The following is a 14,946-nucleotide window of genomic DNA, read 5'->3' on the forward strand; positions in this document are numbered from 1 at the left end:
ACAAAGCCCTGTCCAATACCAAAAGCGTCTGTGGCAGAGACACCTAGATGTCCACCAAACACCCATTTCCTCTTTTTGCTGTGCACCCACAAGGCCACATTTCCCAGGCTCCCCTACAGTCAGTGGCTATGGGACTGAGTTCCAGCCAATGAGATGTGAGCAGGAGTGATGTGTGCCCTGTGCTGGTCACAGCTTTTAAGGAACTTTTGTGCTCTCTCCCTCTGCTTCCTTTCCTTCCACCTCCTACATACAGATGACAAGGAAGCCTGATGACATGGAGCCACAGATAGAAGCCACAGCCTGGCCCCCTGAATCACCATTTGGAGGAAAGATGTATTCCAGCCAGGATTCTCTACTTTGGGTGTTATATAAGGGGGGGGAAACCCCAATGTGTCTGAGCATCACACATTTTGGGGTCTGTTACCCCAACCTGGAGTGCTAACCTAGCACCTAGGGCTCTCTCTAGCTCCCATCCCCCCTGCACAGCTGCTCCAGGGTAGAGGATACATGGGACCCTGTGAAAGTCAAATAAAAGTACTACCTTCCAAGTGAGTCACAAACAATTCTGCCTTCTGCTGGTCATAGTCCAGGCAGTAGTGGAGTTTGGGGGCTTGCTTCCAGCTGGCAGCCTTCTCTGGGTTCCAGGTCTCCATGACACACACATCCTCTACCACACCTGTTAAGAGAGGTAGGGTCACCATTGCTACCCAGGCTGGGGTCCTGTTTCTGGATCACATTTTTTCCATCTTTGCCACATATGTCATGAATCCAAACCCAAAGCTTCCTAGCTTGGTGCAAAATCATGGTGGCCGCACCAGGGCAACACCTGTGGTCCTCGTCAAGGGACCAGGCATTCCAGGTCAAGAGACCACCATGGCTGGTGGTCAGGACGTGGCCTTTGGTCCCAGACATGGGCTGCTACATGATAGTCAAGTTATTTGACTTCTCTGAACCTCAGTTTCCTCATCTGTATAGTGGGATGATAACAATTCCTCCTTCCCAGACTTACTTGTATTAAATGAAATAAAGTAAGAAAGTACTTAGCCCAGCCCCTGGCCCTGGTGAGCTTTCAGTCACAGCCTGTGTGGCTCTGGTCACCCTGTTTCAGGCAAATCATCCCCAGCCCATCTCCAGCTCCACGTCTCCCACAGAGTGTGCAGTCCCTGTTTCCCTGGAGTTCCTGGCTGGAGATAAATGTCAAAGAATGAGTCAGGAGAGATGTTGGGGGGCAAGGTCAGAGGTACTGGTTTTGATTTTGGTGAATGTTCAATAAATACTTGCTGAATGAATAAGTGTATGATCTTATCTCTAATTCACAAGTTCCTAAAACCACCCACATTGCTCACTCTGCCCCTCACTTGAACAGGGGCCAAACATCTGGAAGATTCTCATTAGCTAAACATAATACAAGAATTAAAGGATCCACAAAGACCTGAATGTAAGTCATAAAACCATTAAACTCTTAGAAGAAAACATAGGCAAAACTCTCTTGAATACAAACATGAGTGACTTCTTAATGAACATATCTCCCCGGGCAAGGGAAACAGAAGCAAAAAAATGAACAAATGGGACTATATCAAACTAAAAACCTTCTGTACAGCAAAGGACACCATCAGTAGAACAAAAAGGCATCCTATAGTATGGGAGAATATATTCATAAATGACAGATTTGATAAAGGGTTGACATCCAAAATATATAAAGAGCTCATGTGCCTCAACAACCAAAAAGCAAATAATCCCATCAAAAAATGGGCAAAGGATCTGAACAGACAGTTCTCCAAAGAAGAAATTCAGATGGCCAACAGGCACATGAAAAGATGCTCCACATCGCTAATCATCAGAGAAATGCAAATTAAAACCACAATGAGATATCACCTCACACCAGTTAGGATGGCCAACATCCGAAAGACAAACAACAACAAATGCTGGCAAGGATGTGGAGAAAGGGGAACCCTCCTACACTGCTGGTGGGAATGTAAGTTAGTTCAACCATTGTGGAAAGCAGTATGGAGGTTCCTCAAAAAACTCAAAATAGAAATACCATTTGACCCAGGAATTCCACTCCAAGGAATTTACCCTAAGAATGCAGGATCCCAGATTCAAAAAGACATATGCACCCCTATGTTTACTGCAGCACTATTTACAATAGCCAAGAAATGGAAGCAACCTAAGTGTCTATCAGTAGATGAATGGATAAAGAAGATATGGTACATATACACAAAGGAATATTATTCAGGCATAAGAAGAAAACAAATCCTACCATTTGCAACATGGGTGGAGCTAGAGGGTATTATGCTCAGTGAAATAAGCCAGGCAGAGAAATACTAGTATCAAATGATTTCACTCATCTGTGGAGTATAAGGACAAAGAAAAACTGAAGGAACAAAACAGCAGCAGACTCACAGAACCCAAGAATGGACTAGTGGTTACCAAAGGGAAAGGGACTGGGGAGGATGGGTGGGAAGGGAGGGATAAGGGGGAAAAGGGGGCATTATGATTAGCACACATAATGTAGGGGGGCACGGGGAAGGCAGTACAACACAGAGAAGACAAGTAGTGACTCTATAGCATCTTACTACGCTGATGGACGTGACTGTAATGGGGTATGTGGGGGGGACTTGATAATGGGGGGAATCGAGTAACCACAGTGCTGCTCATGTGATTGTATATTAATGATACCATTAAAAAAAAGAATTAAAAGGTCCACCATCCGCAGGAGATTCCACTTTAAGCAGATTGGAATTTAAAAGATTTTTGGTTTTCAGGACTAATTTAGAGGGCAGAAATATAAAGGACTGTTTAATTTCCAAAATGGTTCACTACTAAGTTCCTACAAGTAGTGAAAAATTTCTGTGGTACATTTAATAAGCAAGGAACAAATTGGCCAAGATGTGAGCAATGTGGAAAGTGAGGCACACATGCACACAGGACCTGTGTACAGGCTTCCAAGGGTACCACATGGGGGCAACCAGAGCAGACAGAACCCAAAGGAGCTTGCCTGGCAGACAGAGTTCTCAGCTCTTAGACTGCCACAGCTTTCAAAACCCAAACCAAATCACAACCAAACCTGCACCACTTAGAAATGCAGGTGCAGATTCAGCTTAAAGAAACAGGGTTTTGAGCTCTACAAGGGGCTGCTGGGGAGTCGATGGCATTGGGCACATGGAGGGGACAGTGTCTGTTCAATCTAGCACCATCCTTCCCTGCACTCCCTTGCCTTTGATCAACATTTGCTGAACCAATCAACTATTGATATATTTCTGTGGAATCAGAGCTTGGTCGTTGCCTTCTAGGGTTAGGACAGAAACGTGGAACCTCAAAAAGGAGAAAATGAACAATTGTGCTCCAAATCCTTCAAAGTTCCAGACTCTGGTGTGCTCTCCTGCTCTCCTTGGTGAACAGTGTCCAGTTCTGGCTTCATCCAAGCTTTGAGAAATCTGGGGCTCCCAATAAAGGAGAGACCTTCTGTGATCATGTTTCTGATTATGACCCCCAAAGATCCTCAAGCAGATTGTTCCCCACCCTCCCAGCTTCAGCTCTCAAGCCCTCCATGGGTCTATTTTACATCTATTTTAAATGTGTGCTGGCAAACCTGGAAGCTAAAAGTCAGCCAGGATTTGTTCATGCCATAGGCACTATGTGAATTTGTTCTTGAAGAAATGCCAGGCTGATCACTGTGTTTCTGGGCTGGGTTGGGGGGCACTTGTTCATTGGCCAGTGTGGGGTACAGTTGGAGCCAGGCCAGGAGATGCATTAGGAGTGGGGTCAGTGTCAGAGCTCTTTATTCTGTCTCTGCTTCCACCATCTCGCTCCCCAACCACACAAAACAAAACCCCAGACCACACAACCCACTGTCACAGATGGGTATTTTGCCTCCTTATAAAAGCCTGCATGCTCCTCTGGGTTAGGGACTAGCTCTGCTTTGTGTATCAGCCCAAGTGTCCAACCCAGAACTGCACCCCTGGAGGTGTTGCTTCTTGATGAGAAGGAGTGGGAGCAAGCATAATAACAATATGATTACATCCTTTGTACCAGGTCCTTTATATGCATCATTGTATTTATGCTTTATGACAACCCTACCAGTCAGATAGTAGTATGATCCCAATTTATATAAGAGGAAACTGAGGCCCAGGTAGGTTAGAACATGGTTAAAGACACATAAGTGTATAAGAGGTCAGAGAACTAAACCTATGACTCTGAAGCCCATGGTTTAACCCCGACTCCATCCCCTCCCACAGAGCTGCACACAATACTTGAAAGGGACTCTCCCAGTGGAAAGCTGGAGGCCCTGGAGAGAAGTAACGTGGCAACCTCTCAGCAGGAATACAGGACTGTCATCCCGAGGCCCCATCTCACTGTCCAGTGTCAAATATCGGGGGCCCTGGGGCTGGCCACACTCAACATCTACAGAGATGCTGTCAACCCCACTAAAAGAGTGAGGGGCAGGAGACCCCTACCATTCTGAGGAAGGATGAACAGCTCCTCTGTGACCTGCCTCTTGAGGCGGCTGTCATTCAGGGCCAGGGGGCTGGCAGGCACAGCAGGCTCCTCTGTGGTCCTCAGTGTGTAGTCCACGTAGTTGATGACCTCTGGGGCCGTCACCACCGGCCTGGGTCCATAGATGTCTGGGAACTTGAGGAGGGCTCGGGGCTGGACAGGCTCTGTGGACTTTTTAATGTTGAACTGCAAACACAAATCACTCTGATTAGTCCACAAAGAGATCTTCTGCCTGCCTTCCACCCACAGAACGGAGATGAGATGACCTGACCCTTCCTGGGTGGCAGAGGGAGGGTTGTGGTTCCCTTCCTTTCTGAGAAGCATAACTAGGAAGGCAAAATGTCATTGCCAAACCTATCAGAATCCACAACATCATGAGCCCTGTTGGGCCACTGAGATGGCGGTCCTATTCTGGCACCCCTTCCCCCACGCCTCCCCCACCCTGCCTGTGGCTGGGCCTGGGGGTGCCGTCCAGGCCTACGGAGGGTGGCCTTCCCTCTGCTGTTCTCTCCTGGGCTGCCTGCCTCTTTGCTTTCTCTCCTCCCAGTCTCGCGCTTATTCTTCTTGCCCCTTCTCCTCACAGTGGCTCAGAAATGCCAGCAGTCTCACCATACTGAGAACAAAATCCGAATTCCTTGCAGCAACCTATAAGCACTTGCCCGGCATGGTCCTGCTCACCTTCCTGACGTTGCCCCAAACCCCTCTCCCTTTGCTCCCCTCCAGCCACTGAGCTCCCTGTTTCTCAACCAGGCTGAACTCTTTCTGAGTCTAGCTTCTGGCTCCCAACCCCTCCCCAAGTCACTCACCCCCACCTCCACCTGTTCTGAATGAATTCCCTCCTGCAGGCCTGACCCTCCCTCACCACATCCTGCTCTGCTTTACAGTGCTGATCTCACCCTATATCGTCATAGGTTGGCCCATTTTGTGGCCAGTCTTTCCCACTAGCGTGGAACCCGGCACGATACCCACCCATCAGAAATGTGTCATTGCTACACACAGTGACCAGTCACATGGGGAGGGGCCTGTATAATTTGCAAAATCAGGTTCCCTTCATGTCCCCACCCCATTGAGAGTGTCACTGAGCATCACCAGGCCTGCCCCACCGCCAGACCTGAGTACCTTTTGGCAGATCTTTTCATGTCTCTGAGTTGTCACCTCAAGTGACAGGTGATTTCAAGGCTTGTTCCCCTCCCACATTCTGAGCCAAAAAAGAGGTGGGAGACATGGTTCCTTATCCACACAGGCGACCTGGAGAGAGTTATTTGCTTTCCCGTTCGCACTCACAAACACTGGCCTTGCAAACAGGAGAGCAGGTAACAGGTGCATTTGGTAGTGCAGGAGAGCAGTACAGGGACAGACAGCAGACGGTCTAAGTAAATAACCTATGGGGGAAGCAGACAACACATGCAGGGGGCAAGCAGAGGAGTCTAGGAGGCTAGCGAAAGCTTTAGAGAGGAGCCAAGGCTGAGATAGACACTGAAGGAGGTGGGGGTGGGAAATAGGGGAAGGAGTTGGGGGAAGGCTGTCCTGACAGAAGGAACTCAGGGGCCGGAAGGGGAGCCACAGAGCTATGAGTGACGTCCCTGGGTCTTTTTATCCTCCACAGAGTGACGTCCTCCAAGATTTCATCTAGGACTGAGTTACATTTGTTATACTACTTCACAATGAGGAAATGGAGGCTGGAGGAGGTTCAAGGCCATACAACTGACAAATGGTATATAATTGAGCCTCTAGATATTTTGACTTCAAAAATTGTGTCATTCCATTGCCCTGCAGCTGCCTCTAGAAGAAAAAAATCATTCTTCTTGGAGGCTGGATGCTGAGTAACAATGGCAGCATCCTAGGTTCGGGCCACTGATTCTCCCTCCTATTCTTCAGCATAAAAGCCCTCAGCTTCCCCCAGGCTACTGGACCAGGCCCCCTTCCCAGTCATCCAGCTCTGTCACTTGTTTGGCTGGCTTGGAGAACACTTGTGTGTTTACATTTGGTTTCATCCCAGTTCAAATTCACTTTTGAAAAGGACTATGTTGATTAGTTCTCAGATCAAATTTGGCTGATTTTGCATCTTTAATGGGGAAATCACGGTTAGGCTCAGCTCTGAGTGAGGGTTAGTCTGTGTTGCCTCAAATCTCTGCAGAGCATGGGTCCATATTCCTCCCTACTTAATGGGTCTCAATTTGTGTGCCCCAGATAACCTCAAGAGCCTGTGATAAGTACTTAAAATGCACCCCAAGAGCAGTAGGTTGGGGTTTTCTTTGGTGTCCACCAATATCCACCCCTTCTCCCCTCTGCCTTCCCTCCAGATCACCAGGTTTCCTGGGTCCCCAGCCCCAGGTCCTGAGAGAGAGGAAGAGAAGTTCTGTTTAGTCTGATCCCATCAGTTCTTGGCATGATCTTGGGGTCTGTTTCTGACACAGGCGTTGGCACCTGTTGTGGGGAAGCCAACCCAGACAGAATGGAGGACTTGTATTCCATGGTAGTAGATGAGATTCTCTCCCCTGTGGACAGGAAACCTGTGGCCCTGTCTCATGACCACAAGGTGATCGAGCCTTAGAACAGAGCCCATGTGGTAGACAGCAGGGTGGAGAGACCCAAAGGTGTCTCTCCTATGACAGTGTCATTAAGCCACTGAGTAACCAAACCTGAAATCTGTCCCACCTCTGCACTTCAAGTTACATGAGCAGTATTGTTCTTCTTTAAGCTGGTTTGGATTGGGGTATTTTTGCGACTGCAACCCAGAGCATCCCAAACTGATACTCTATGTTTTTAATGAGCATCACAGGAGATAATGACCATGGCATAGAGAAAGTCTGCCTAGGGTGAGACATTCCCTCCACAACCTCTCTGTGGCCAGCCAAAGACGTCCTCCTTTGCTGCTTGTCCTTGCCCTGCCTAAGTTAGACCCTGTGTGGCAATGGCTGCCTTTAGTGAAAAATGATTTCTAGCCTTTGACCAGGTTGACTGGGATCTGATGACTGCTACATGAGCCTCTTCAAGCAGTGAAAGCAGCAGCTGATTACCTATTTGTTTTCTTGTACAATCTTACCTATTGCATTTCAAAATCCTGGTTCCACCACATCTTTCAAATGCATCTGTGTTTCCACTTAAACAACTCTAACATCAGTGCCCAGAAGCAGAAAAGAGGTTTGGGACTTGAGGGAGGCAGCCCGGGGCAGAGTTAGAGGTGGAGCCCAGGAAGTGCCTGGGAGCAGCAGGGGCCCTAGGAACAGACTCCTAGGGAAAGAACTATGCTCACCCTTACCGCCTGTAGGAGGGGCAGGACATGGGAGTGGGTTCGCTCTAAATTTCCCTTGAACCCAGGGAAGAAGGCCTGGAAATACAGATGCAGGATTACTCAGGGAAGGTGTTCAGTGGGGGCAGGAATTCAACAATTAGGAATGCGCAGCTGGGCTTGGCATTGCAGATGCAAAGATGGGAGATGGCTCTGACATGTCCCCTTAGGTTCACCCTACCTCACCCTTCTCTGGGACCTTGGGCCACTTCCTTCTCCCCACTGGGGCCTGCTCTGCATGGGCTCTGACCAGCTTCATGTGGACACAGTCCCACGGTGCCTCGTGTCACACCCATGCCATTCTCCTCTTTCCACCTGCCCTGGGGCTTCTCGGTGGCTGCTGAGGTGAGAGACACTGAGGGACACTCTATCTGGGTCTATCCAGGTGCAACCCAGATGTGTCAAGGGTTAAAACTTGGTCATGCAAGGTGGAAGCCAGACAATGAATTCTTCCTCCCTCCTCACCACCACTCTCAACAGTGTCTTCAGCCTTTTGGAAGATGACACCTCGAGATCCAGCAGTGTGACTGCCCTTGACACCAAGCAGTGGTTGACTCCCACGTGCCCTGGGCTTGTTCCCCCTCCTGCCCTCTCTCCTGTTTCCCTGGATTGCACTTCGTAATGAAGAGCAGGACTTAGGCCTCTGGCTTCAGGCTAAGACAGATGGCATGGGGTGGGAGGTGGGACCTGAAACTTCATTTAATGAACAGATATTTATTGAGAACTCCTGCAGGTCAGGTCCTATACTAAGTGTCAGGAACACAGAAGTGAACAAGACAGATGCTGTGCCTGCCTTATGTTGGAAAAAGAAATTAATTATGTAGTTAATGATCAGTAAACAAATGTTTAACCTTACTAGAGATGTTAGGTAACCCCTTTGGTGACATGATTAATTTTTTCACTTAAAGATGGGTTATTTATTTGGGTTTTCATGCTGGGACATCCATTACAGCACCCAGGAAGTTATGGGTGAAGCAAGCAGACCTGGATGGAAAACAGGGTAAATGTCCTTGCTCCTTACACTTAAATTTAAAAAAGGAGAGGGCAGAGAGGAGCTAGACACAGAGTGTTCAAGTGATGCCAAACATGGGACACTGCACCTGGGCTCTGCAGCTAGGTACAGCAAAGCCCCCTTCGGAGAGGAGCTGAGCCAGGGGAAAGGAGCCTGCCAGCTTCCTCACCCCGGGCTCTCACACAGGTGATTATGCATTCTAACGTGTGCACGTGTTTGAAATATAGCCTGGTGGCCAGGTGTTCAAGTTTCAAAACAAGACAGCTGGGATGCAATCCAGGCTCTGCTAATTACTTGCTGTGTAATCTTGGTTCTGATTAATTAACCTCTCTTCATCTGTAAAATGGGATTATTAACAATACAACCTATCTCCTGGGGCTGGATTGAGGATTATATAAAATGCCTGGTGTAGCAATCTTAGGACAGAGGCTGACAGAGCAAACACTTGACAAATGTAAAAAATACTCATTTGACTCTGGGCTGGTAGACCAGTGCTACCAAAGTGCAGTTCATGCCTTCAGGTCCATTCAGGGACTCTTTTTTACTCATTTGCAATAGATAAGTAGGTGTTAAAAACAAAACAGAACAGATCCTTCCCCTACAGAGTTGGGGAAACACTGGTCCAGACCAAGATTCTCACACGAGGGCTGCTATGGCAGGTGCTTCTACAGTGGTTCCCAGGGACCCTCGGCTTCTGGTAGTCATGCCTTTGTATAATCCTTGATATACAAGGATTCTAATACAATGCACAGGACCATGTGACTTGCTTCTAATGAACAGAATATGCAAGTGTGAGAGGGTGTCACTTCTGAGATTATGTTACAAAAAGATTCAATTCAATCCCACCTGCTCCCTCTGATGAAACAAGCTGCACAGTTGAAAGCTGCCCTGTGGGGAGGCCCCTGTGGCGAGGAACAGAGGGCAGCCCAGGAAGACCTGAATCCTGCCAATGACCATGTGAGTGAGCTTAGAAGTAGAGCCTTCCCCAGTTGAGCCTTGAAATGACTGCAGCCCCAGGAGACACTTGACTATAGCTGTGAGAGACCCTGAGACAGAGGACCTGGCTATGCCACGGCCTATCCCTGACCCTCAGAAATGCTGACGTAAGTGTTATTTGAAGCCATTAAGTTTTGAGGTAATTTTTCATGTAGCGATAAATAACTAATACACCTGCTCAGGAGAACTATCCAAGGTGTAAAAAATTATAGATACCACTGTACACCCACTGGAATGGCTAAAGTGAAGAAGAATGACAAGACCAAGTGTTTGCAAGGATGTGAAGCAATGGGAATGCTCGCACATTGCTGGTGGAAGGAGAAAGAATAAACCACTGTGGACAACTGATAGTTACTTAAAAGTTAAATTTCTATCTATCCTATGACCCAGCAATTCCATTCCTAGGTACTTATCCAAGGAAAATGAAAATATGTGTTCACAAAAAGAAGCCTTTACTTCAGGTAACTTTACTCATATTGGCCAACAACTGAAAGTAGCCCTGGTGTCCATCAATAGGAGAATGGACAAGTAAACTGTGGCATAGTCTTATAATGCACTACTCAAAACTAAAAAGGAATAAATCATGAGTATACTCAACAACAAAAAATGATCACAAACAGCAAAAAAAAGGCATGATAGACAAGAATATATAACATATACTACCTGATTCCTTTCATATAGTGTTTTTCAACTCAGGGGTCATATGCAATGTCTGGAGACATTTTTTAGTTGTCACAGCTGGGGGTGGGGGAAGGCTGTTACCAGGTAGAGGCCATGAATGCTGTTGTCTACAATACACAGGATAGCCCCACAATAGAGAATCACTCAACCACAAATATCAATAATGCCAAGGATGAAAACACTGATTTTTATGAAGTTCTAGAATAGGTGAAACTAATTAATAACAATAGCTATCACAACAGTAGTTACTTCTAGAGGGAACAGAGTGGTAAGGGACATAACTGTTAGAGGTGTAGGTTGCAACATAGGGGATAAATATTTGTTAAAATTGATCAAACTATAAACTTAGAGTGTGTGCATTTCACTGTATGTGAACTATATATACCTCATTAAAATTTTCAATAGATAGATGGATAGAGAGAGAGGGATAGATATATAAAAACACACGCACATCCCTCTACCCCTCTATCCAACCTGATGAATTAAGACTTTCTGGGATGGGCATAAGAATATGAATGTTCAGCAAGTGTACCAAGTGACTCCCACATTCATTCAGACCGAAACATGTCTACAGACCTGTATTTAGATTTCTCTGGTCTCTGGGTTACTGTTTCTCAAACTTTCTTTCCAAAGAAGCTTCAGAGGCAGAGGAAAATAGCATGTGCTCCTGGGAAGGAGAAGTCTTTTGGACCAATTGGGAATCTTTCTTGAAATGTCCAGTTCTATCATAAAATTCATATGACTTTTTGTATTTGATGCCATATGATTGTTGTAGTATTAAAATGTTTTAACTTACCACCAGGAGTCATTTCCCTTGTTATTTTGTGACTTGGGGTATTTCCCAGGACACTGTCTCCCCCTCAAATGCCCACTCACACACTGTCACACATATACACACTCCCTCATAAATACACTCACATACACAAACACATACACTCTCCCCTAGTGGAGAAGCAGGACTCTCCCTAATGCCTGGACAACAGATAGTAAGTCCATTAGGTCAAGCCAGAAGTTAACAGAGAAATCATCATTTTGTCTCCAGGAAACGACCACTTCCTAGATGCTGAGTCTGTGAATGGGAACTCTGTCCAAGTTTTCCTTCTAACCATACTGATAACTCTCCTGGAGAGAATTTGGGGTGTAGCCATAAAAGCTCTTAACCAACCCAAGGCTTAATCCCCTCTGCCCACACCCTCTGTAAATTTTGATATAGATTTCACACATACCCACAACTGCTTGAACCTTCATGGCTAGCAGAGTACTTGTTGGCAGTATTGTATTAGTCAGGAAAGGCCAACTGATATGTAACAAACAACCCCCAGACCTCAGTGGCCGAACATAAAAAAAAGCTGATTACTCACAGGTTTAAAGGGTTTGCAACCTCATCTCCAAACACAGAGTCCTAACCTCTTTTACCTTGTGGTACTGTCCATGCTGCACTGTTCATATATGAGCTTACTGAATCCTCATAATAACTCATCAGGAAGTGCTACTATGATCAACCCTATTTTGCAGATGAGGACACAGGGCCAGCTAGTGAGTGGTAGATGCTCTGTTCAAAGCCAGGCTGACTCACTACAGAGCCCTACATGGAACCACTCTGCCATGCTTCCAGCCCCTTTACCCACCTCCTCACATTTCTAGTAATATTTTGCTGCTCACCCATGTTTTCACACCATGTAGAGTGATGCCTGGATTACTGCCTAGCCCCACCACCCCTTCCCCAGCCCCTGCAAGCCCTTTAGTCAGATGAACAGGATTGAGGGCACTGGTTCCCACACTTTGATGTGCATAATTTTCACGTGGGGAAAAGAAAAGTGCAGCGTTTTCTGAAACTTGGAACTCCTGAAGTTCGACTCAGAAGTCTTAGGTGGAGCCTGGGGAATTTGCATGTGTGAGACACTTCCCAGGGTGACAGGATGAAGGTGGTCCCTGTGGCCCACACAGGAATGCCCTGGTTTGGGGAAGTCTCAGACATCCAGGTAGGGTGGATGCAGAAATAACCTCTTAGGTGGTGAGCTGTTCACGGTCATACCCTCCCCATCTCACAGCAAATCCTCTTAGCCTCCTTCTCCCAACCCCCTCCCACACATACAGTTACTTGTCTGGTGGATCTCCAGCTCCTGGGGAGCTGCTGCCACCAAGATCGCTACTTCTTGAAGGCTTACAGGTCTTGAGGGGAGAGGGTATTTCAAGCAAAGTTGAAATCCATTTTGAAGCAGCAGCTTGTCTTCAGGTCCAGGTGCCAGGCAGTTTCCATGGTGACCTTATTACAAGTCTAAGTCTCCAGACCCTTCTCAAATCCCCTTCCCTTGGACTCACCTCCTGCTGGTCTCTTTCCCCCTCTGTGGCTATTTTAAAATCTAAAAAGGCTCATTTGTTGGTGACCCAGCACACTCCTTGCCCCCCGCTGGTATGCAAGCAACAGACTGGGAGGTTGTTGGGGGATGATCCCTGCTATCAGTGGGGTAAATGAGCCTCTCCCAACCCAGCAAGAATAAGAAACAAGTGCGAATAACAGCCAGCCCCAGCACAAACTCTTTCTCTGCTGGCAGTCGTTCATTCAGTCATTTGTACAACATTCACTATATGTTGGATGCTGGTTAGATGCAGGGACACTTTTCCTCCAGTCATTTTCCTTGTGGAATGAGCATGGTCTGGGGCAGAGAGCAAGAAAACAATGGATGCTAAAAAGTGATCTCAGGTCAGAAAAAGGACTATCAGAACAGGCACAGATGGTGATGCGGTGTGTGGGAGGGCAAGCTGTGCCCACTAAGAATTTGAGGGTCAGGAAACACGTCCTGAGCTAAAATTTGGGCGTGGGGGAGAGAAGTCATATCTATCATTAATCATGTGTCAGATACAGGGAAAAGTATTTCACTTGAGGGCCCCATTTAAACCTCACAACCTCCTGAGGGAGGTGTGACTGCTATTCCCAGTCTACAGAGGACACTGAGGTACAGAGGACTTCAGTCTAAGGTCACACAGTCTATCAGACGCAGAGTTAGGATTCAAACCCAGGCATGTGATTTGTGGAGACCGCAGGCTTTACAGCTCAGCCACATACCTCCTGAGGCGGTGGGAAGGGTGTCCCACCACCACCCTCCCACCCCAGCTATCCATCCATTCATTCCATCAATCATCGTTGGGAACCTTATATGTGCTGGAGGTGACAGCAGACACTGGTCCCAGCCCTCACACTTTGTATGTGCAGGGAGGATAGGATGGGGGCAGTGGGGAGATTAGTATAATAATAACCACTCTGATGGAGACCAGAAAGACTTGAGCCAGAGTATGAAGAAGCATATCAAACTTTGCCTGGAGGGGGCAGCTGGGGTTGGGGGAGGGGGGTGTATTGGCAGGACAAGGTTTTCGGGAAGGTTCAGAGGCTCTGACTTTTGTTTGGGTGCCCCCTGAAGCCTGGGCAGCACCTTGACAGTGGAGAAGTGGGGAAAGGGCACGCTGGGCCAAGGCAGAGGCATGAAAGTCTGCGGTGTGTTCAGAGAACAGGGGTAACCTTAAACCTTAGAGCCCCTTGAGAAGAGGAGGGACAATGAGTGTTGCCATTCTCCCAACATTTCCTGAGGAAACATAATTCAACAGCAGAATTTAAGCGCAACCAAAAACCTCCATGGGACTGGAAGCCACAAAAGGGCAAGGCCCTGCCTAGAGCACCTGAGAAGCAATGTGGCCTCCCTCTCTCGCCCGCTTCCTGTGCCAGATGCTCTTCGAAGTCCTACGTATTTTCTCTCTTCTAATAAGTGCCCAATATTTTCTCTGTTTTATACCTGAATATTAAGAAATAAAAATGACCAAATTATTTCTTCTATGGAGGAGGAAATTGAGCATAAGAGAGTTTGAAACTTGTTCAAGGTCCCACAGCTAAATATGTCAGATCTGGGCTTGGAGCATAAGTCCACCTCAAAGCCAGTGCTGCTAACTATGACACTATCTGACATGGTTCCTGGGACTATGTCTCTGGATAGCAACTATAAATGGGTGAAAATGGAAACATCCAGATTATTGCTTTAGATATGCTGGCAGGTGCCACATCATGAGATTGAGGGCCCCATTGCTGTCCCCATCCAGCTGTCTGGTTCTTTTAATGAATTGCCTCAGTGTTTGGGCATCAGCTGTGTTACTGCTTTCAGTTCTGAATCTGAGCTTGACATTACTTGAGCCGAAAATGTATTTCACTTGTGACATGAACAGAGACAATGTCAAGACAATGCAATAACCACATCAACACTTGTCATAAGCATTGCTTCAAAGCCAGGATATCTTTATTTTTTTTATTTTTATTTTCATATCATTAATCTACAATTAAGAACATTATGTTTACTAGGCTCCCCCCTTCACCAAGTCCCCCCCACATACCCCTTCACAGTCACTGTCCATCTGCATAGTAAGATGCTGTAAAATCACTACTTGTCTTCTCTATGTTGCACAGCCCTCCCCGTGCCCCCCA

At 47.0% G+C, this 14,946-nt stretch overlaps 1 protein-coding gene across 2 annotated transcripts in view; it reads right to left on the reverse strand.

The window, feature by feature from the left end:
* The window catches only part of SYT13 (synaptotagmin 13), a 63,245-nt gene that overhangs the window by 12,604 nt on the left and 35,695 nt on the right, over positions 1–14,946 (reverse strand). Inside the window, exons 2-3 of one of the 2 annotated variants that reach the window (XM_036891895.2) lie at positions 4,458–4,683; positions 542–676 (exon numbers count right to left, since the gene is read on the reverse strand). In XM_036891895.2, coding sequence (XP_036747790.2) covers positions 542–676; positions 4,458–4,683 — 361 coding nt within the window. The remainder of the gene's footprint in view (positions 1–541; positions 677–4,457; positions 4,684–14,946) is intronic. The other variant, XM_036891894.2, reaches the window with a different exon arrangement.

Source organism: Manis pentadactyla, chromosome 9 (genome assembly GCF_030020395.1).
Source record: "Manis pentadactyla isolate mManPen7 chromosome 9, mManPen7.hap1, whole genome shotgun sequence".
Classification (NCBI taxonomy): domain Eukaryota; kingdom Metazoa; phylum Chordata; class Mammalia; order Pholidota; family Manidae; genus Manis; species Manis pentadactyla.